The following is a 21,224-nucleotide window of genomic DNA, read 5'->3' as shown; positions in this document are numbered from 1 at the left end:
GTGGAGTGATGGGCCCATAGGCTGGAGGCGAAGCCAGGGGATCCTCTAGGCTAGGTGGAGCTGGTGGCTTGAAGACACTTGGCAGATCCCTGCTGTGTTTTGGAGATGCAGAGGGGCTGAAGGACACCAGTGAAGGCGGGGCTGAGGAACTGGCAGTATGAGGAGGTGGGAGAGGAAGATTGTGCGGGCATTCTGGAGATACAGGGGCCACTGGAGAACCAGGGGACCCTGGAGATACAAAGAAAAATTGAGATTTGGAGGCATAGGGTATCACCTCACCAAACCAGTCAATCAAATCCTCATCAAAAAGGTCTCTAAGTTCCTCCACATATCCTCCAGAGACAAGGCTCAACTCACTCACAGCGGCGGAAGTGTGGGTGCGGCTATCCTCCAAGCCATCAATCTCCACTAAAACTCCCTCTGCGATCTGTGGTGTTGCCGGCTCACGTGCCTGGTCAGACACATGCTGTGAAACAGGCTCCAGGTTGATGACTCGTTCCAACCTCTTCCTCAGTTTAGGCTCGTCCATTAAGTTTTAACATGGCACAACTGGCCCTAGAATATCACAGGTGGGCTTTGTAGCAGTCACCTAGAAACCACCCTGAACACCCTAGAATCTCCTTAGCAACTATTAGTGATGGGAAGTTCGGATCATTTTACTGACTCTCTTGTTCGATCTCGTTCAACAAAATGAACAAATCTTTTTTCGAGTTATTTCGTTCATTTAATGGGCTTTAAATGATATACTTTTAACAGGCAAATTCCCCGAACACATCCACCTACGCAATCTTGATCATATTCTGAATTAAGAAATCATTATAATGCAGTCAAAATTTTTTTACAGGGAACATAAAAAATGACTTTACCTTCCGAGTCTTTCATTCGTTTGTCACGTGACAGATGCAATGAACGACTCATCACTAACAAAAATGTGGCTATCACCCTCAACATCCTACCATTATAGGCTTTTTTACTAGGTTAAATAAGTTAAAAACACAAACTTATTGATAGCATCTGTTTTCAAAGTTTCTTTTGTTTCTTATGTGTCTCCAGAGTTCTGTTGCTGGACCATGGAGTGTTGCATTAGCGGTTCACTTCATTGGTCACGATAAAACAGCACAGTTAGATTATCTTGGATTGCAATGTGGACTGCAACAGTGTAGTTGTTCAATACATTGGGGTTTAAATGGCAGTTTGCAGTGTTAAACATCGCCAGTGAATTGATTCCACCCCAGCTCTCAGCATCCCAGCGGTGGCTTAAGTGCTTAGATCTGTTTGAGTGGCGTGGAGGCTGTTAAAAGCACAGTTGTAAGCCTCGTGTTTTTGGATGGTGTCACTGTATCCCTGAATTCTATGAAATGGTTCACTACTCCATGTACTGTAGCATGTCTTTGCTGAAGATAAGTAGTTTTTTGTTGTGGCACAGCTTTGGCATTGATAACTACATTTTACGTACCAAATGGAACTTATTTATAGGGATGCACCGATATTATTGATACTATTTTCATGTTCTGGTTGATAACTTATAAATGAACAATGCTAAATTATATACTATTTAGTCTAACTAAATTAAAAATAAAACACTAAAATCTGATCAACCATTGTAGACACTACATGGGAATTTAGGTATCACAAGATTTGTAAAGGTTACTTTTAAATAATATTGTTATTAAATTGTTTATTAAATGTTATTAATTCAGTTTTCCTAAAGATTAACTTATTGACCGATATTGATGAATAAAAAATAACTATTTGGCCAAACAAATGTCGGTATTTTATCAATACATGGTGCATCCCTACTCATATGTTTTGTGTTGTAGAGCTGATAGATGATAGCATGATAATCATGCACATTGTTTTGTGTCAGTTGGGTGAACTGTCATTTTTTTCAATCAACAAGAAATGGCTTTAAAAGCAAGAAAGAGGGATTTTTTTTCTTGTTTGCCTGCAAATTGTCATTTCATTTGAATTGGTAATGCTTTATTAGTGTTTTTCAAGGAACCCACAGAATCGCTGCAACAATTTGAACACAAACTGACTGACACAACTCACTGTTGATTTCACTGTTGTAGGAGAAAGACAGGGCGGTTGCTTTGGTGCTGAAGGAGCTACCAAGTAAGGCATCCTCAGATGGAAAACCCCTGCTCACCGTGACAACCAAGGTGGGCTGAGCACATACACCCACCAACAGGGAACACCAAGCGTTAGTGTCACTGTGTGAATAAGTCAAGTAAACCCAAGAACAGGTGCACCCTGTTTTGAATATCCCTTAGTGTTATGTGACACACATGAGCCATGTGTGTGGAAGTGCTATAGTTGCTTCTTGTTGTCGAAAGCAAGCTGCTCTATGGGGTTCACACTAAATGATGTCATCAAGACCCATGGCAATGGGATGGTCCTTTGGGACCACTCAGTATTTCACGACACAAACAAGAGTGGCATTTGCTTTATGTGAGCGCTACTCTCCCCATAAACAGCTGCTGAATGTTCTGTTGCTTGAATTTTATTTCTGTTGTTGTCTTGGCTTTGATTCGCATGTTTGTGACCTGTTTTTTACTGAAGCCCGAGCTGCATGTTGATGTTACTTGCTGTTTATTACATTAGGAATAATTTGTTTGTAGGAAGCAAATTAAATGTGGATTTTTTTGGGATTTAGATTCTTGCTGCAATGTGGGGTGGCTTTTGTTATTTATTGTACCACCTCTCTGCAGTTACATGAAGTCAATAAATGGATGTCATTTTTGGCTGTCTATAAAAGGTTTACCCAAATGTTGAAGGATTTTGTTATTTGGAGGGCTTGGTTCTATTCCACTGAGGATGTGGCAGAGAGCCATGCATTTCTCAATACATTGTGATGAGCTGCTCAATGGGGAATTTACTGCCAGTTACTGCTGAGATTGCGTATTGTGAAAATGGGCTGAAAAACACATCTCATCCTTTCCCAAAGACCAAGTGAAATTGAAAGTAATTGGTGAAGTCTTGTACGATTTAGACTGAATTTTGGACTCACAAATACACATTTTCAGAAATCAATGACCTATTTTAATTATTAAGAAATGAGGAAGTTACTTTCAAGGATGAAACAGGTGGGTTAAGTTTACCTGGATTCAGAATGGCAACTAAATAAAAATGTAATGTGCTGTTCTCTTTCATCATCTCGTTTCGAGATCCACCTATGGGAAGGGCATCCGTACCTGACCTCTGCAGAAGCATCCAATTGCACCAAGTCTGGCTAGACAGACAGAAGCGCGCAGCCAATGCCAGGTAAGGCCACACCCCCTTACCTAAGGCATATAGCTGTCAGGCGCGCTGCTATTCCTCAGTTGACATTCGCTTCTCGCGATCTCTGCACTGACACAGTTCGGTTGGATTAACGTTACGCTGCTCACTTTCGAGTCTTCAGGAGGACATATCGCCAGATCAGCCTCCGCCAGACGTGAGTGACAGTCGTTTCTTCAGCCTATCCGCTGTGTTTTTTGCATCCGGAGCCGCCCGCGCTCTCGCTGTCCTTCACCTGCTCCTCCTTACATGGCTGCCCGCCACGGATTTTTCCGAGTTCTTCACCGCTAGCCCACCCATGGCTATGTGACCGTCTAAACAGCCGCTTCTCCGGGGAACAGCCTATCACGACGAGCCTGCCCGGCCGCGTGTGGTGCTCTAATAATCGCCGCTAAGGACCCTCTCGTTCTGCGCTGTTTGCTTGAGCTTAACACGCTCAAGAAGCTTTGGAGAACCCGGAGAATTGCGGCCATTGTAATTGCTGCACATGTAGCTTTTTACTAAGCCGGCTTTTAGTTGCACGACCCAGCGCGCCGTGCTCGGCCTTTCTGACTCGGATGGGGGACACGGTGATGATGACGCACTACCGGGGGACTCCCGGAGCGCCACCTCTCTAAATATTTGAGCTGACATCAGCCCAATCCGCATTCCCTGAAGAGGACATCTTCGCGGGAAAACCTCACTCTCGTTGACGAACCGGCCGGTTCCGGCGACGGGGATGACGCGGTCCTTTTAGCGTTCCCTAGGCTAGCGCTCACACGGCTTTGCCTCAGTCCATCCTCCTGGAAGTTTGTGAGCGAGCGGCCGTTCGTCTCAACATTGTGTGGCCAGCTCCACAGAGCGCCACCGACCAGGATAGGAATATTTACGACGGGTAAGCGCTGAGACCACCGCCCAGTCTGAGGAAACAACTCTTAAAACTGGAGCGTCCCGCTAGACTGTTAACACGGTCTCACGGGCCTTGATGTGTTACGATTACGTGTTGAGGCTTTCAATTTATGCCTTCCTAGGAAGGCGGCCCCGAACGCAAGCGGCCTGCCTGTTGTTCGACCGTTGGGAGTATCGAGCCCGCGTTCACGGGCCACAAGGACGTTTAGTGGACGTTGTGTGTGTGTACCCCCCCCAAGCGGGGCTGTCGTGAGGAAAAGTACGTAGCAGTGTTACCACACTGCACGCACTTGGTTCCCCTCACCCAGTTATTAAAGGCTTCGGCCCCAGTGTTTCCCAACACAAAACACACACATTACTAAACAACACATTTAACAAACGAATCAAATGAATTCGTGCAGATTTATATATCTGCCAACATAGAGAGCAAATCTCTCTGATCCCATGCATGTCGCCCTGAGTCCGTCCACAAGAGGGCTCCATTGCCTCACAAATCAACTAGCTGGGCTCACACAGCTCAGTTGCGGCTGCCCAGCCATGTGTTTTTAGTGGACGTTGTGTGTGGAAGGCTTCGGCCCCTGTGTTCCCCAACACAAAACACACACATAACTAAATAACACTTTAAAACAAACGAATTAAATAAATCCGTTACAGAGAGAGTATCTCTCTCCGGGGATATTATTTTTCTGCCTGCAGTGTGTTTTTAGTGGACGTTGTGTGTGGAAGGCTTCGGCCCCTGTGTTCCCCAACACAAAACACACACATAACTAAATAACACTTTAAAACATACAAATTAAATAAATCCGTTACAGAGAGAATATCTCACTCCGCGGATATTATTTTTCTGCCTGCACTTAAGACTGCCCAGTTCATGTGTTCAGGAGATATGTGTGTTTTCCGCCCACTTTCAGGCCTTGTGAGGGAAAGTTTAGCACAGTGGACACCACACTATGTTCCCCTCACTCTGTCTATAAAGGCTCCGGCCCCAGTGTTTGCCCAACACAAAACACACAAAGTTACGAATCAAATGAATTCGTTTTGGAGAGAAGACCTCTCTCCGCAGAGAAAACTTCTCACTGCAGAGGGAGGAAATCCCTCCGAACCCCTGCATGTCGCCTCTAGTGTGCCCACTAGATGGCGACTTTGCATCACGAATGAACCAGCTGGGCCCATACACCCCCGCTCCGGCCCGAGCGGGGGCGCTCTCGAGTCACGAAGCGGCTTGGCAAGCCATTTCAGCGCCCGAGTGGGTTTTGCGTACCGTAACCTAGGGTTACAGGCTGCAGTTTGCAATAAAACCTCCACTTTTCAACGGCGTTCTCTCTTCTCACACAGAAGAAAATGCCTCACACATTCTGAAAGAGGAAATTTCCTCCCTCCTAAACAAGGGAGCGATTCAGATGGTGCCACCCAATCTTATAAACCATGGTTTTTATTCCTGGTATTTTTATGTTTCCAAAAGGCGTGGTGCCCCCCGCCCTATATGGACCTTCGAATGTTGAACAAACATTTGAGGAAATACAATTTCAGAATGTGACACAAGGCTCTCTCGCCCGTGCCATAAAGCAGAACGACTGGTTCACATCAGTCGATCTGAAAGATGCTTTCTTTCACATAAGTATCTACCCTCCACACAGGAAATATCTTCGTCTCGCCTACCAAGGCATTTGTTACGAATTCACAGTTCTTCCGTTCGGGCAAAATTTGAGTCCCCGAACTTTCTGTCTGTGTGCGGAGGCGGGCGTGGCGCCCCTGAGACTATCAGGGCTGAGAATTCTGAATTACATATACGATTGGTTCATCATAGCCAAATCGAAGGAGAAGGTGTCGCTGGACACCGGCCGGGTGCTCGCGCACATCACATCCCTCGTGTTCAAGGTGAATGCGAGCAAAAACAATCTGACTCCCAGTCAGAATGTCTTTTTCCTGGGCTTGGAATTGAACTCAGTCTCCTTGCGAGCGCGTCTCTCTCAAGAGCGTGTTCGCTCTCTGATGAACTGTCTGTCTCAGTTCAGAGAAGGGGCGAGAGTACAATATCGCACATGCCTCAGGCTGCAGGGTCTCATGGCTTCATCTATCCAAGTTGTGCCGTTGGGTCTCCTGAGAATGAGAGCGTTCACGAAATGGGTTTTGTCACTACATTTCAGCCCGATTCGCGATCTCTGCCGCTCGGTAACAGTGACGCGCGCCTGCTCGGCGGCCCTGCGCCATTGGGAGAGCGAGAACTTTACGCTCGGGGAACCCCCTTGGGACGGTTACGATGCGGAAAGTTGTGACGACAGATGCGTCCTTAACAGGCTGGGGAACCACCCAGGAAGGCAGAATGGTGAACGGTCTGTGGCTGAGCAGACTACGTTCAGCGCACATTAACTATTTAGAGCTTTTACCATTTGGAAAGCTCTGAATCATTTTCTGCCTCGCCTGCAGGGACATCCCGTTCTAGTACGGTGCGATAATACCACGGCAGTGGCTTATATCAACCGTCAGGGCGGCATGCGCTCGTCGAAACTCCACGCTCTAGCTTACAGGCTGTTGGTGTGGAGCAGACGGGTTTTTCTGTCATTACGCGTGACTCATGTTCGAGCATTCTGAACAGAGGCGCGGATCTGCTATCGAGGGGAAACCCAATCTAAGGGGATTGGCGTCTTCACCCGCAGATAGTGGAGATGTTATGGATGAGATTTAGACAGGCAGCCGTAGATCTTTTCGCCTCGCGCGAAAACCACCATTGTCCTATGTTCTTCTCGACTAAAGGACGTGGACGCGCCCCTCAGGGCAGACGCACTGGCCCACCCATGGCCCAAAGTGCTGCTGTATGCTTTTCCTCCCCTGTGCCTGATATTTTCACACTGGCCAGGGTGAGAGGGCACGGCCTGTCTCTCATTCTGATAGCACCCAGGTGGCTCAAAGCCCCGTGGCTGGCAGAGATAATCCCTCTGTTGTACGCCGAGCCATGGCGCCTCCCCCCTCGCACGGACATACTGTCCCAAGCCAACGGGGAGATTTACCACCCCCACCCGGACAGGGTGACTCTCTGGGCCTGGCCTGTGAGAGGACGAACCTAAATGCACTGGGGCTCCCGCCGCGTGTAATCGCCACCACTCAGAATGCCAGGGCCGTTTCCACACGATCCCTATATGGCTGGAAGTGGCAAGTGTTCGAAGGGTGGTGTGATGGGCGTGGTCTCACATCTTATCAGTGCTCGGTGCCTGATATTTTGTGTTTCCTGCAAGACCTCATGGAAAGAGGCAGGTCCTTTTCCACCATTAAGGTCTACCTGGCTGCGTTTTCAGCCTGTCATGTGGGTTTTGAGGGCTTCACCGTCAGGCAGAACCCTCTAACCCGCAGTTTTATGAAGGGTGCACGCCGCTCTTTGCCGGTCATCAGGAGATCTGTTCCAGGGTAGGACCTCTCCATGGTGCTGGAAGCGCGGTCTCTTTATCCTTTTGAGCCTCTGGGAAGTATTTCCCTTAAGCTGCTGTCCCTCAAGACAGCTTTGCTCTCGGCCTTGGCATCTGCTAAACGGGTCAGTGAGCTACATGCACTCTCGGTTCAACCCTCGTGCGCCAAATTCTCCTTAAGTGGAGATAAGGTTTCCCTTAAGCCTAACCCGGCCTTCATGCCGAAATGCTTCCCTGTGTTCACTTCGGAGGTTTTGGAGCTATCCGCTTTTCACCCTCCACCCTTTGCCTCCTCGGAGGATCAGGGGCTGAATGCTCTGTGTCCCGGTCGCGCTCTGCAAGCATGTATGACCAGGACCAGTGCTTTCCGCAAGAGCGACCAGCTCTTTGTTTCAAGGGCTCCCCCGCACAAGGGGAGTCCCATTTCAAAGCAATGCCTCTCACATTGGCTTGTGGACGCTATACTATGGCTTATGAAGCAAAGGGAGTGCAGCCCCCAGGGGGCATCAGAGCTCATTCTACAAGGGGCTTAGCCGCCTCTTGGGCTTTGTTCAGGGGAGTGCCACTGCAAGACATCTGCTCCGCGGCCAGCTGGGCCTCTCCTCATACCTTTGAGCGTTACTACCGGTTGGATGTCACCAGAACCTCGGTGGCACATTCGGTCCTAGGGGTAGGGTCCTCTTAGCCCTTTCCCACAGCCCCGTTGGGTTAACCAACGAAGAGTGAATGGGCCGGCTGGCCATGTTCATTCCTGTCACCAAGCATTCGCATTCCTTCTTGGGTTTAGCTATGTGCATTGGTGGTGCGGGGGCCATTATCATGTATGGGTCTCATGCATGTTTCATGCCCTGCTTGTCCACAGCAGTTTAGCGTGGCGTCACCCTTGCAGGGTCATGTTTGTGGGACGTGTCAGGCACCGCCTCTCTGAGGTGACCGTCCTTCTCTGGCCTTCAGAACCTCACTGTGAGTGTATTGGGCAATCGGGGAGCTGTCCATGTCTCTCCCATAGGTGGATCTCGAAACGAGATGATGAAAGAGAACAATAGGTTACTTTCGTAACCCCGGTTCTCTGAAACATCGAGTGGAGAGATCCACCAGCTTCGCCCCGCTTGCCGCACGAGAAGCGAATATACTTACTGAGGAATAGCAGCGCGCCTGACAGCTATATGCCTTAGGTAAGGGGGTGTGGCCTTACCTGGCATTGGCTGCGCGCTTCTGTCTGTCTAGCCAGACTTGGTGCAATTGGATGCTTCTGCAGAGGTCAGGTACGGATGCCCTTCCCATAGGTGGATCTCTCCACTCGATGTTTCAGAGAACCGGGGTTACGACAGTAACCTATTGTTTTCACTTAAGGAACTATGAAAATCAAATAGCAGTGCAAACATGCACAAATCTTTAATACTGAATGCAATTGTCATGCTTGGTTGTGGTGGATGCATCAAACTAACACAGTCTGACACACTTTACTGGAACTCCACCACTATATATATATATATATATATATATATATATATATATATATACAGTGTGTGTGTGTATATATATATATATATATATATATATATATATATATATATATATATATATATATACATATATACATATGATTTATATATTTTTAAACACCCTTCTCAATCATTTACTGTTTTACTGATATAACATGCACAAAAATCAAATTCTATGTACTGGCTTTTTTTTCTGTGGGTGGTCACAGCACAGTTGTAATATGCCAGACAAATAGCATTGGGTTTTGGGAATAAGGCACAATCTATAGCCTAATTTGCATAGAAAAGAGGTTTGATTGTGCTGAAAAGAATGGCCATAAACACCTGTACATTTAGTTAAACTGGATGCGTGTGGTTAATCAATAAATCAGTGAAATACTAATTAAGAAACACTGAAATAATAAGCAAAAGTGGTGGAACTTTTTAGTGAATTCAACCTGGAGTGTTAAAAGATGGGTTTGGTGCTTGCAGTATCTCCAGATGGACCTCATGGTGTTCTTTACACATTAAGGCTGATAAATGGATTTGATTGTGTGCCCCCTATATCGATGCTTTATGACCTCAGTTATGACCTCAGTTATGAAGTGAGGGACACTCTTAGTGCTGACCTGTGCAATTTAACCATTCTTGACAGCCATGAATTTTACCATTGTATTATTTCCAAAGAAATGTGTTCAAAATTTGTGTCACACTCACAACCTGCAACACAATAGAATAATAGATTCATTGTTATATGTATTGTACAAATTGCATGTAATGTTTTTTAAATCAATACATTATATTTATGAAAAAATATATGTTAAAAGTCTGTTAATGTATTGTATCACTGTACAGTGGATATCTAATTTTTGGTTTGAATCATTGGTTACTATTTAAACTATTACTACTATCCACAGGTAATAAGACAAGCTGAGATTAGATGATTTACTGTAAATGATAGAAATCTCAGTTTTAATTATTTCATTTTCTCACTGCAATGAGTATTTAATATGATGATTTAACATTTATGGAGATAACTGGCAATTATTGGATTGGAGACATGAAGGTGTTAGGGAAACTAAAGCTAAGAACTACTTTAAATGTATGAGTCTTTCAACATCTGTGGATGAAACTTTTCTTTACCAGTTAGCGCTTTGCTAAGGCACTAGATTAAGCTTGCAAAATGAAAACTAAAGTGCATTCACGTTTTCTGCTGTTCAGTGAATTGTCAAGGGTGAAATACAGTAATTTAAAATGGAATCCATGTAATTGGGAATTCTGCTTGAAGGCGAAAGGTTTCCCCACACAGATTTCACAAGAGTTTCAAGTAGGTCACATGAATTGCCGCTTTGACTATTAGAAAACTACTTGATTTTTTACTTCTGTGTGAGCTGAGCTGCATATATAGCTACACTATTGACAATATTGCCTGCAAAATTTTGCTAATGTGACCTTAACTGTTTATTTTGAACTGTGAATATTGCCGTCTCCGGGGGGGGGGCAACCAGGATCATTGTCCTGGGCCCTGTGATGACTTTATTTTACAGTGTCATTGTTACATGTTACGTGTAGTTACTATAGTATTAACTATTAATTATGCATAATTACATGCAACTAACCCTAATACTAACCCTTTAGTAAGTACATGTAGTTACTTACAATTACTCAGTACTTAAAATAAATTAACATAAAGGTTAATTTATTTATTGTTACAATGTAATTCTATAATTAAGTACTGAGTACCGTAATATTATTTAAAAACATGTACTTATTATGGAGTTAGGATTAGGGTTTTGTATAGGGTTAGTTGTATGTAATTTATACAATTTACTGTTGAGACTATAGTAAGTACTTGCAACGTGTAACAAAGACGCTATGAAGTAAAGTGTTATGAATATTTTCATGATTAAGAAAAAATACACAGTAAAGTGAATTTCTCTAACTTTCAATCAGGCACAAATAAAGTACCTATTAAAAGCTCTCAGCCATTCGGAGTCGCATGGGGTCCACTCCATAGCATGTTGCACATAACTGTATCTACCAAAAGGGGCTAACTGGTCCATGCTAACCAGGCTAGACCCTTTGGGCTAAAAAAACGGGCCAATGTTTTGAAAGCACCACAGCATTTCCACTTTTTTGAGAAATCAACCTACATATGGTTTATAGCCTATTAAGCAGAGAAAAAGTATTTCAGCAGTGTGGCTAAACAACAAATATGGGAGGGATCAAGGAACAGGGACATGCAAATAACTAGAAATAAGAACTTGGAAATAAAACTGAACTTGACCAGAAACATAAAACAGGAAACTAAATAAAGATCTACAAAAATGTTTCAAATAAGATAAATGTGGAAATGGCTGCACTTAAAGTGAAATATGTTTGTTTAATGTGTTACAGCTGTGCAGTGAGCAGCAAGAGAGCCGTCCGTTACTGAGCCCTTCCATCGATGACTTCCAGAGTGAGAGCAAGAGTGATGGAGCCACACGGCCAGTCACCTCCAACACAGCAGGTTCCCTCATAATTACTGCTCTGTCATCTGTTCCTCCTCTCTCATCTGTTCTTCTTCTCCTCCTCTATCCCATAGCCGTTAGGCACCAAGTTTTGTGTCCCAGATTTCAGTGCTAGCTTGTTTACATAATGCAGTTTCACTGTTAGTGTTCCTTGGCATTTACTCTGTCAAAAGGTATCAGTTCATCACTTATGTTTGATAATTGCATATTACCTAAGAATAGAAGTTTTAAAGGAATACTTCATCCATAAATGTGTTCCTGGCTAATATAGGTTTTCATTTTGAGTGACTTTTGTTGGTAATGTTTTGTTCCTCCACATGCTCTAGTCTTGTCCACAGCGCTAGACCTGGTGGACTTGAGTGAGCCGTGCGAGAGAAGGTGGAGCTGGGACAGGCGGAGTCCCTGTGGGTCTCGTAAGAACGGTTTCTCTAAGAGTAGCCTTCGCAAGAAGAAGACGGAAGAGACGGAGCTGATCCAGGTGGAGACAGAGACATCATCCCCCAGCCGTTCGAACCCTGAAAGAGTCTCATTAGATTCAGGTATTTTGCTTGTTAAATAAAGATACTTTTGTAATGTTGATCAAATTAACCGTAAGTCAATTAAGTTGTCAATTATGGTATGTTTTAAAAGGTTCCCAGGACTTCTTTTTGTTGTATACATATTATGACAGAAAAAATTGTCACTCTGTAGTACAGAAACTTCACTTTTAATGGGATAGTTCACCCAAAAAGGAAAATTCTGTCATCATTTACTCACCCTCATGTCATTCCAAACCCATAAAACTTCTGTCCCTCCGCTGAAAGTCCATTCCACTAAATCTTCTGAAGAGACACGATCGCTTTATATGATGATCAGATCATTTAGGCTTTTATTCATAAATATGGTGTTATATAACAATTATTGCATGATGTTTTATATACTTTTTGAAGCATCAAAGTTTAGGTGGAAAGGAGGGATAGACGACAGAATTCTCTCAGGTTTCATTTAAACACATTTGTGTTTCAGAGATGAACAATATTGTTTTTGGATGAACTATCCCTTTCAGGTGCAATTACATCAGTCAGAAGAATTTTCCTATCGTATTGACGTCACTCTCTTAATGCTAACAGTCGAAGTCAAAAGTTGGCAGTATTGTGCCATTTCAAAAGGTATTTATATTTGTTATCTTATCTCAATCAGCTCTCTAGTTCAGTAGTCAGGGCCCTGATCAGGAAGTTATAACTTTTGATCAGCTTATAACATATAACTTTTTATAAGACAAACGGCCTTTTCAAGACATATAACATTTTATAAGACAAACGGCCTTTTCAAGACATAAAACTTTTTTATTATGTGTCAGCATAAACACACATTAATAGACAGGTAGTGAACACATCTAGTTAACATTTATAATTAATATTCGTCTTAAATGTTGTAAGGATATGTGTTTACAAAGTGTTTACACAGCATAACAAAAATATCAAAAAGTAATGATCATATCATGTTGTCATTCTGACTGTATTAATCTTAATGTGTGCTAAAGGATTATAGGTTCTTCAGTCTACAATCAGAGGGTACTGAGACTGAGGATGATTTCTACTTCTGCGTCGGACCTGCGCCGGAGCCTGTGCGCTGTAGGCTACGCGTTGGTTTTCATTTATACTTCTGCGAACTTCTGTTAACGTTCAATTACACATGCATAGGGAGCATGTGAAACCCGAGGGAGGGGTTCTAGCAGACCAATCACAGCACTTGTTGTCTGCATAGAATTGACGCGTTGTTACATTTTTGGAGAGGTGCACGTCCGGGTATGCCGAAGGGTACGCGTGCTACACACAGCCTACGACGTAGCTACGGCGGGAGTTCGACGCAGAAGTATAAATTGTGCTTTAGTGTTGAATGTGCAATCTGGTGCGAAACAAATTTCTGAAAGATTGGGCAATATCATATTATTATGATGATCAGATTATCAGATTATTATCATATAAACTAATACGTTGATTATGATCTTCCTGGGTTACCCAGATGCCCTTGAAATTGTAGCTGTATGTTCCTACCATGAGTAAAACGTTAATTCGTGAAACTGTATAACCTATTAGGAAAGTTGTCCATTATAATCTATAAAAAAAGGCCTGGATTTGTGAAATTGATTTAAGTGTGGAGTTATTTTAATCAGTTTAAGAGGTGCTTATGATTATACTTACAGCTCATTTAATCCAGGCTCTCAGTGTAATTAGATTTTTGCCCTTTGTTGTCTGTTTTTTAATGCCCTCTGCCACTTCATCAGGAAGCAGTTACTGTACTCTTTAGCATCCGCATTAGCATATCATTAGATTTAATGTGGTGGAACTGAATTGGTGGAAAATCGTGGAAATGGTTTAAACACACCAAAACTGTGGATTTCACGACATTGCTGCCCCAAGTAGAAATGTATTCATTTTTATTTGTCTCAAATTCATGCTAGAAATGGTTTAATACAAAACTCTACACAGGCTTATCTTAATCCTCTGGAAAGCATTACACAACTTGCACTGTAAAGTTCATTTCCAGTAGATTACGCCTTAAGCTACTGTAAGCTAAACCATTGCCATGTTTTCCCGGTTGTGCTAAATTTATCACTCCACACAGTCTGACTGCTTTAATCAATTGCCAGCTGCAGACTTTAGCCTGGCTGAGATAAGCAAGCCTTGAGCTATAAGATGTATCCTTATCTGCCGCTGGTTAGCCTTAATCTACCTTTTTGCACCGATATGTTGTTTCATTGAAAACATAGTGTTTATGACAGCCTGTCATTTTTATTACCCATCTCACTGCATGCTAACCGCCCTGTCTCCAGTGAGCAGCTCACCCTTGGAGAAATGGGAGGAGGTGAGCCTTCACCCAGACAGTGCCTTGAATGGAGGGCGGAAGTGGAGATATGAGAGGAAGAGGTGCACATCCAACCATTCATCCACTGAGCTTTTGTGGTACGGTCAGGTTTGCATCTCATCGTTAATGTGTCATCATGGTGTCCTAACCAGGCGATTAGCAATTAATGTTGAGTCACAACACATGCTCTTCTGGAGCCAGTAAAGCTCAACTTTATGCTGCCTAATAGCATAAAACAAATAGGAAGCACATTTGACATTTCATTGCCCAAATTGCCTTTGAATGTCAGCGTGTGGTCATCATGCACGAACTAGATCAACTAAATCAAACAATGTTTATTAATAATCCAACCAAGAACATGTAGGATATCATAGGAGTAATACTATTTATCTATCATAAACAACACAAAGTACTAACAGTAACCGACAAGGGACTGAACTACACTGGGGGTATAAATACACAGGGCAAACAAGGGAACTAAACTAGACACAGGTGACAGCAATATGTAACTTTAGAAACCAATGAGGACACAATCAGTAACCAAGGAAACCAACGCTGCGTCCGAAATCGAATACTTCCCTACCATGGACACTTTACTATCCCATGAGGCCACAGTAGAGGATTTATGCATGGCAGTGAAGCGGGTAGATCATAGGGCTGGACGATTAATCGAAAAGTAATCGAAACCGAAATTCAGAACCTCTAACCGACATGATTTTCGTTTTTTAAATGCCATTTGACGCCGTTTTAAACTAATACGTTGATTGTAACATGCACACAGACAGTAGCTCGCACATCAAGTGCCGTTTGCAAGCACAATGAAAGATTCAGGAGCTGTTATCTTTGTTTATACAATCTGGATACTCAGTATTGCTATAGGGTGATTGCATGTTTTACACAGTTTGTTGTACAGGTCATTTAACCACCGTTCTTATGTGCTGCTACACACACATACACAAGCCCAGAGGCGAGATCACTTTCGCTTGCGTCCTCACGAAAGTTTGTCAATTGTATGTCTTTTGAGGCTTGCCAGTTTGAACATTCAAGCGGTTTTAGACTATCAGATGTGTATCATTACATTGAACTACTGCGCGGATACATTATGACACACAAACACAAACACGTGAAGAAGATTGCGCGCACAGAGAAACATTCAGGAGCGCAGAAACTCATTGTCAATGCTGTCCTGTGATTTATCTCTAAAGTAGCTTAGAAACTCAACAGTTATAGCATAGATTTTTAGAACATAGAATAGCATAGAACAACCCACAGCTTCAGAATTAAGAGAGGCGGTATGACTAATTCACACACGCAATCGCTCTCTCATTAATGCATTCAAATAAATGTACTGTGCTAATTTATCTGTATCTGATTTACAACGAGCAGAAATCTGTAAGAAATGTTACGACCCATAGACAAATGGTAAATGGTAAATGATTGTCATAGCTCTGCACAAGGTGATCCGAGTTCGAGTCCCGGTTCAGGCTTTCTCAAGCCAACATCAATATTTTAAAATCACAAAGATAAGAAATGCATTCTATCATTAGAAAAAAAAATCCCACATTTAATAGTTGAGCATATTTACAGTACAAACCTTGTCAGTGAACTATGAGGGCAAAAAAATGCATTAATTAATCATAATCGAGGTAAATTGTTCAATTAAGCGAGATTTCGCTTTTAGGTCATATTGTCCAGCTCTAGTAGGTCACGTGACAGTATCAACATGGCGGATGTAGTTTGTCCGAATTTCATTCATGCTACACATATTCATACTATAGAATTTTAGTACATAATTTTTTAATGGTTGTAAAGTCAGTTCAAATTCAAATTTAGTGCCTACTCAGACAGTACGCGATTTCAGACGCACCGCAAAACTAAACAGAGCGGGGAAACAGAAACTAAAGGAAACAGAACAGAATGTCAAAATAAAAGACAACAGAACGGAACATACACCTGATATTAAATTAGATTTAATGAGCCATTTTAAAAAGATCATTAACATAGACCTGAAAAAAAAGTTTGGACAGCTGTATCACTCACTGTGTGAATGCTGCATTATATATGAAATGGTTTTGAATACATCATACCAGCATTATAAATGGATGTGAATATTTTATATTAATTTGACATATTTTATAATTTTTTCCTCAAATGGACTCCTTTTATGTTTTTGACACCCTGAGTTTAGGAGTTCAGGGGGTAAATACATAAATTCGTTATAAAAGATAAGTCAATAAAATGCATTTTTAATAGTATCATCATTTATCATGGATGTATAATTCAATTCAGATTGTTTAAATCGAGTTGACTCTGTGCATTATTGTTATTAATGCAAGCAATAATATCATTATTCTCTGCATTTTGTCCTTTTCAGGTCTGCAGACTTTAAAACAGATTTCTCTAACAGGCATAGTGCCCTGGAGCTCAGCATGAGCACGGAGTCAGACCCCGGGCCGGCCCCTCAGGTACACATTAATGATACTTTGATCTCATGTAAAAGACTACAGAAGCTTTCAGTATTGATCACCATCTCCTCTCACACTCACATTTAGAAAATGTCTCCTATGTGCACTTAAAATGGTACAAACCCTTCTCACTGAGGCCTTCTGGGGACATAATTGTTCCATTAGATTAAAAAAAAATCTAAAACTGGAGGTATTAAACTGCAAATAGTGAGGAGAGGCACCTGAGGAAAGGCACATACATCTTTGTATGTGACAGGTACAGAATGATACTGTAAAAGGCCTTCCGTGTTTCTAAGGTGCAGTTATCATGAAGGACAAGATTTTTACCATCATGTACCCTGTGTCTGAGTGTGCGTCAGAAATATATTTTTGTCAGATTTGTCAGGAATGATTTCTTCTTTGTGTAAGAGTAAGACAGGCTCTGTTTATTTGTTAGATATTAGTAAGGATTAAATTATAGCAACACTATACTAAACCATTATATTGCCCACAACTTTAATTCTACCTATTGAAGTACTACTGTATACTGAGTACAGGGGTAATATACAGTGTACACCTTAGTCGGTTGTATATAAACCGGCTATGTATGTGTGTATATATATATACAGTGGTGGACAGAATTAATGGCACCCCTGGTAAATATGATCAAAAATGGCTGTAAAAAATAAATCTGCATTGTTTATTCTTTTGATCTTTCATTCAAAAAATTCGCAAAAATCTAACCTTTCATTGAAGTAAAAGAATTGAAAGTGGGGGGTAAATCACATTATGAAATAAATGTTTTTCTCCAAAACACGTTGGCCACAATTATTGGCACCCTTTGAATTTTTTACGAGTAAAATATCTCTGAAGTATATTCCTATTAATATTTACCTTTTTTTAGCATACCAGGGTGACTAGGAACATGAAATTGTCTCGCTATGACTTCTTGTTTCACAGGAGTTTAAATATGATGAATACACAAAGGCCAAATGCCCTTAATCATCCATCACAATGAGTAAAACCAAAGAATATAGTTCTGATGTGCATCAAAAGATTGTTGAGCATCACAAAATAGAAAGTGGCTGTAAGAAAATAGCTAAAGAATTGAAAATCCCCATTTGGACCATCAGGGCAATAATTAAGAAGTTCCAATCAACTAAAGATGTTACGAATCTGCCAGGAAGAGGACGTGTGTCTATATTGTCTTAATGCACAGTGAGGAGGAAAGTTTGAGTGGCCAAAGACTCTCCAAGGATCACAGATGGAGAATTGCAGATATTAGTTGAGTCTTGGGGTCAGAAAGCCTAAAAAAAATTATCAAACAACCCCTACATCACCACATGTTGTTTGGGAGGGTTTCAAGAAAAATCCTCCTCACTCATCCAAAAACAAACTCCAGCATATTCAGTTGTCAGACACGACTGGAACTTCAAACGGCACAGGCTTCTGTGGTCAGAAGATGAAACTAAAAAAAGAGCTTTTTGGCAGCAAACCCACCAGATGTGTTTGGTGCAAACAGGGATAAAAAGTACCCCATGCCTACGTTTAAATATACTGCTGGATCTTATATGTTGTGGGCCTATTTATTTGCTGGAGGTCCTGGACTTCTTGTTCAGATAACATGGTATTATGGATTCTAGCAAATACCAACAGATAAAAAATCAAAACCTGACTCCTTCTGCTAGAAATCTTATAATGGGCCGTGGTTGGATCTTCCATCAGGACAACGGTCCAAAACAAACATCAAAATCAACACAAAAATGTGTTACGGAGCACAAAATGAAGCTTCTGCCATGACCATCCCAGTCCCTTAAACTGAACACTATAGAAGATCAGTGGCTGAACTGAAGAGAAGAAGCGCCAACATGAACTTGTGAATCTGAAGGATCTGGAGAGATTCTGTATGGAGGAATGCTCTCTGATCTCTTGTCAGTTATTCTCCAAACTCATAAGGCGTTATAGGAGAAGACTCAGAGCTGTTATCTTGGCAAAAGGAGGTTGCAAAAAGTATTTAATAACAGGGTGCCAATAATTATGGCCAGCGTGTTTTGGAGAAAAACATTTATTTTATAATGTGATTTACCCCCCACTTTCAATTCTTTTACTTCAATGAAAGGTTAGATTTTTGCGAATTTTTTGAATGAAAGATCAAAAGGATAAACAATGCAGATTTATTTTTTACAGCCATTTTTGATCTTATTTACCAGGGGTGCCATTAATTCTGACCACCACTGTATGTATATATATATATATATATATATATATATATATATATATATATATATATATATATATATATATATATATATATATATATATATATATACTTTATGTATTTAATCTCACTTTAGAAAACCAGCGTGTTTACCGCTGTCCTTCAATGATCCAATTCAACCATACTAATAAGCAAAATTACTTAAGAGTATTAAACTTTTTTTCTCCTGCGTCCCTTTCTTCTTTAATCCAGAATGGCAGCACAGCTGAAAGATTTGTTTGAGCTGCGCCCTCTACTGTACAGGCTTGAATTTGCATTTCCTTCAGCCTGAGGCTTATTCATTTCACTTTTTATGTAAAAAGGCCTTTACATTTGCCAAAAATAGAACTTTTGTTAATTAAAAAACAACTGGGCCCAGGTTCAAATGTAACACAAGAGTAACCTAATGCATTACTTTCTATAAAACGTAACTAAGTAACACAATTAGTTACTTTTTAGGGAGTAACGCAATATTGTAATGCATTACTTTTAAAAGTATTTTTCCCCAACATAGTAGTATAGGTAGAAATTATATATAGATATGTATATATATTTTTTATATTGTAGAATTTGTTATTTATTAAAAACATAACCCCTGAGCATGATATCTTGTTTTGGGGAGCTAAAAATAACTAGTACCCCTGTGATTAATCTGCTAGCACACCTGTGTTTACCTGTGAGGAACTGTCTTCATATACAGCCACTAAACATCACATTGAATCCAGATGGTTCAATTTAATTCCCAGTATGCCGGTTTTTGTTAGTTTTAGACATTTTTTTTCCTTCTGAAAAAGGGTCTAGCATCATTCGTTTTGCAGATGCCTCTTGGTTTGATAGTTTATCATCCCATATATATTTTAGTGTGGTCCATTTTAGTGTCCAAATACTTTTTGAGGCCAGTGTATACTAAAAAATTAATATTGGCCATAACTTTAAGGTTGCTTATTCAGCATGATCTGAGGACAAAACAGTGTTAGTGAGTGACTGCTTGTTGACCTTGTCTGCATATGTGTGTATGACCATCTGTGTGCGCAGCGGCAGAGGCCCCAGCTGGGCGGCACTTTACTGGGGAGACAACACTCACTAGAGGAGGAGTTTGTTCGAGCCAAGGCTGCTGTGGAGGTGAGACCAAGTCTCTACAACACACACACACACACACACACACACACACACACACACACACACACACACACACACACACACACACACACACACACACACACACACACACACGCGGTCACACAAGAAAAACACATATATTTATTTGAAAAGTTTGGAAAAAGTCTTCTCTGCCGCCACAGTAATCTTCATACCTCAGGCCTTATTCACAGTGCATCTGGCCACCTGGGAATTGCAGTTTCTTGCATTCTGTAAGGTCAGCCTTACCCTGTAAGTTAAGACTGCATAATTGGTGTATTTTTAGCTGAAGAGTGCAGCATCAACACAAATGACATCTCTCTTTGTGATTATGTCAGCTCTTACCTCTCTAGTCTCTAATTCAGAGATGCTTATTGGGCCGTAATATTCATAAGACATCCATTTTAAAGTGATGTGCTCAGTAAAGTAGCTATATTTAACAGTGACACTGTCAGTATCCTGATGCAAACTGTCTGAAGTTTTCTGTACTTCCCTTGCATGAAACTACTGTACCTTTTGTAGCAATCTCTTCTGCATCAGCTATAAAATAGTAAGGTTAAATATTTGAAGCATATTTCTGTTGTGAAACACATATTTTATCAAACAATTCTTGTTGTTATATTATATCTACAGTTGAAGTGCCTTTTTTTTGTATTAAAATGTTTTGAAGAAAAAAAGCCTCATTATAAGAAATTAAATTCGCTATTAGGAAAAACCTTAAGTAGTTTGGTATAATCATTTATTATTATTTCTTCTGATTTTAGCAGATGCTTCACTGCTTATTAATTTTAGAAAAACTTTCAGTTGACTGATATTTATTTAAGATATTGATCTTTGGCAATAAGTAAAATGGCTATATAACCCATAAATGGTACAAGGAAGACCTACAAGAGAAGAGTGGTTTGAAATAGTAACAGAGAAAAAAAAAAATGAAAGATTCACATATATACTAAGGCTGCAAAAGAAAACCTTTGAGA

At 41.3% G+C, this 21,224-nt stretch overlaps 1 protein-coding gene across 2 annotated transcripts in view; it reads left to right on the top strand.

Annotated features, from left to right (window-relative positions):
• pex5lb (peroxisomal biogenesis factor 5-like b) overlaps window positions 1-21,224 on the top strand; it is a 64,443-nt gene that overhangs the window by 18,776 nt on the left and 24,443 nt on the right. The window contains exons 2-7 of one of the 2 annotated variants that reach the window (XM_082174007.1): window positions 2,073-2,162; window positions 11,450-11,561; window positions 11,889-12,101; window positions 14,378-14,507; window positions 16,784-16,874; window positions 20,146-20,232. In XM_082174007.1, coding sequence (XP_082030133.1) covers window positions 2,073-2,162; window positions 11,450-11,561; window positions 11,889-12,101; window positions 14,378-14,507; window positions 16,784-16,874; window positions 20,146-20,232 — 723 coding nt within the window. The remainder of the gene's footprint in view (window positions 1-2,072; window positions 2,163-11,449; window positions 11,562-11,888; window positions 12,102-14,377; window positions 14,508-16,783; window positions 16,875-20,145; window positions 20,233-21,224) is intronic. The other variant, XM_082174008.1, reaches the window with a different exon arrangement.

Source organism: Leuciscus leuciscus, assembly GCF_965113295.1.
Source record: "Leuciscus leuciscus genome assembly, chromosome: 6".
NCBI lineage: Eukaryota > Metazoa > Chordata > Actinopteri > Cypriniformes > Leuciscidae > Leuciscus > Leuciscus leuciscus.
This window is presented reverse-complemented; position numbering and strand designations above follow the sequence as displayed.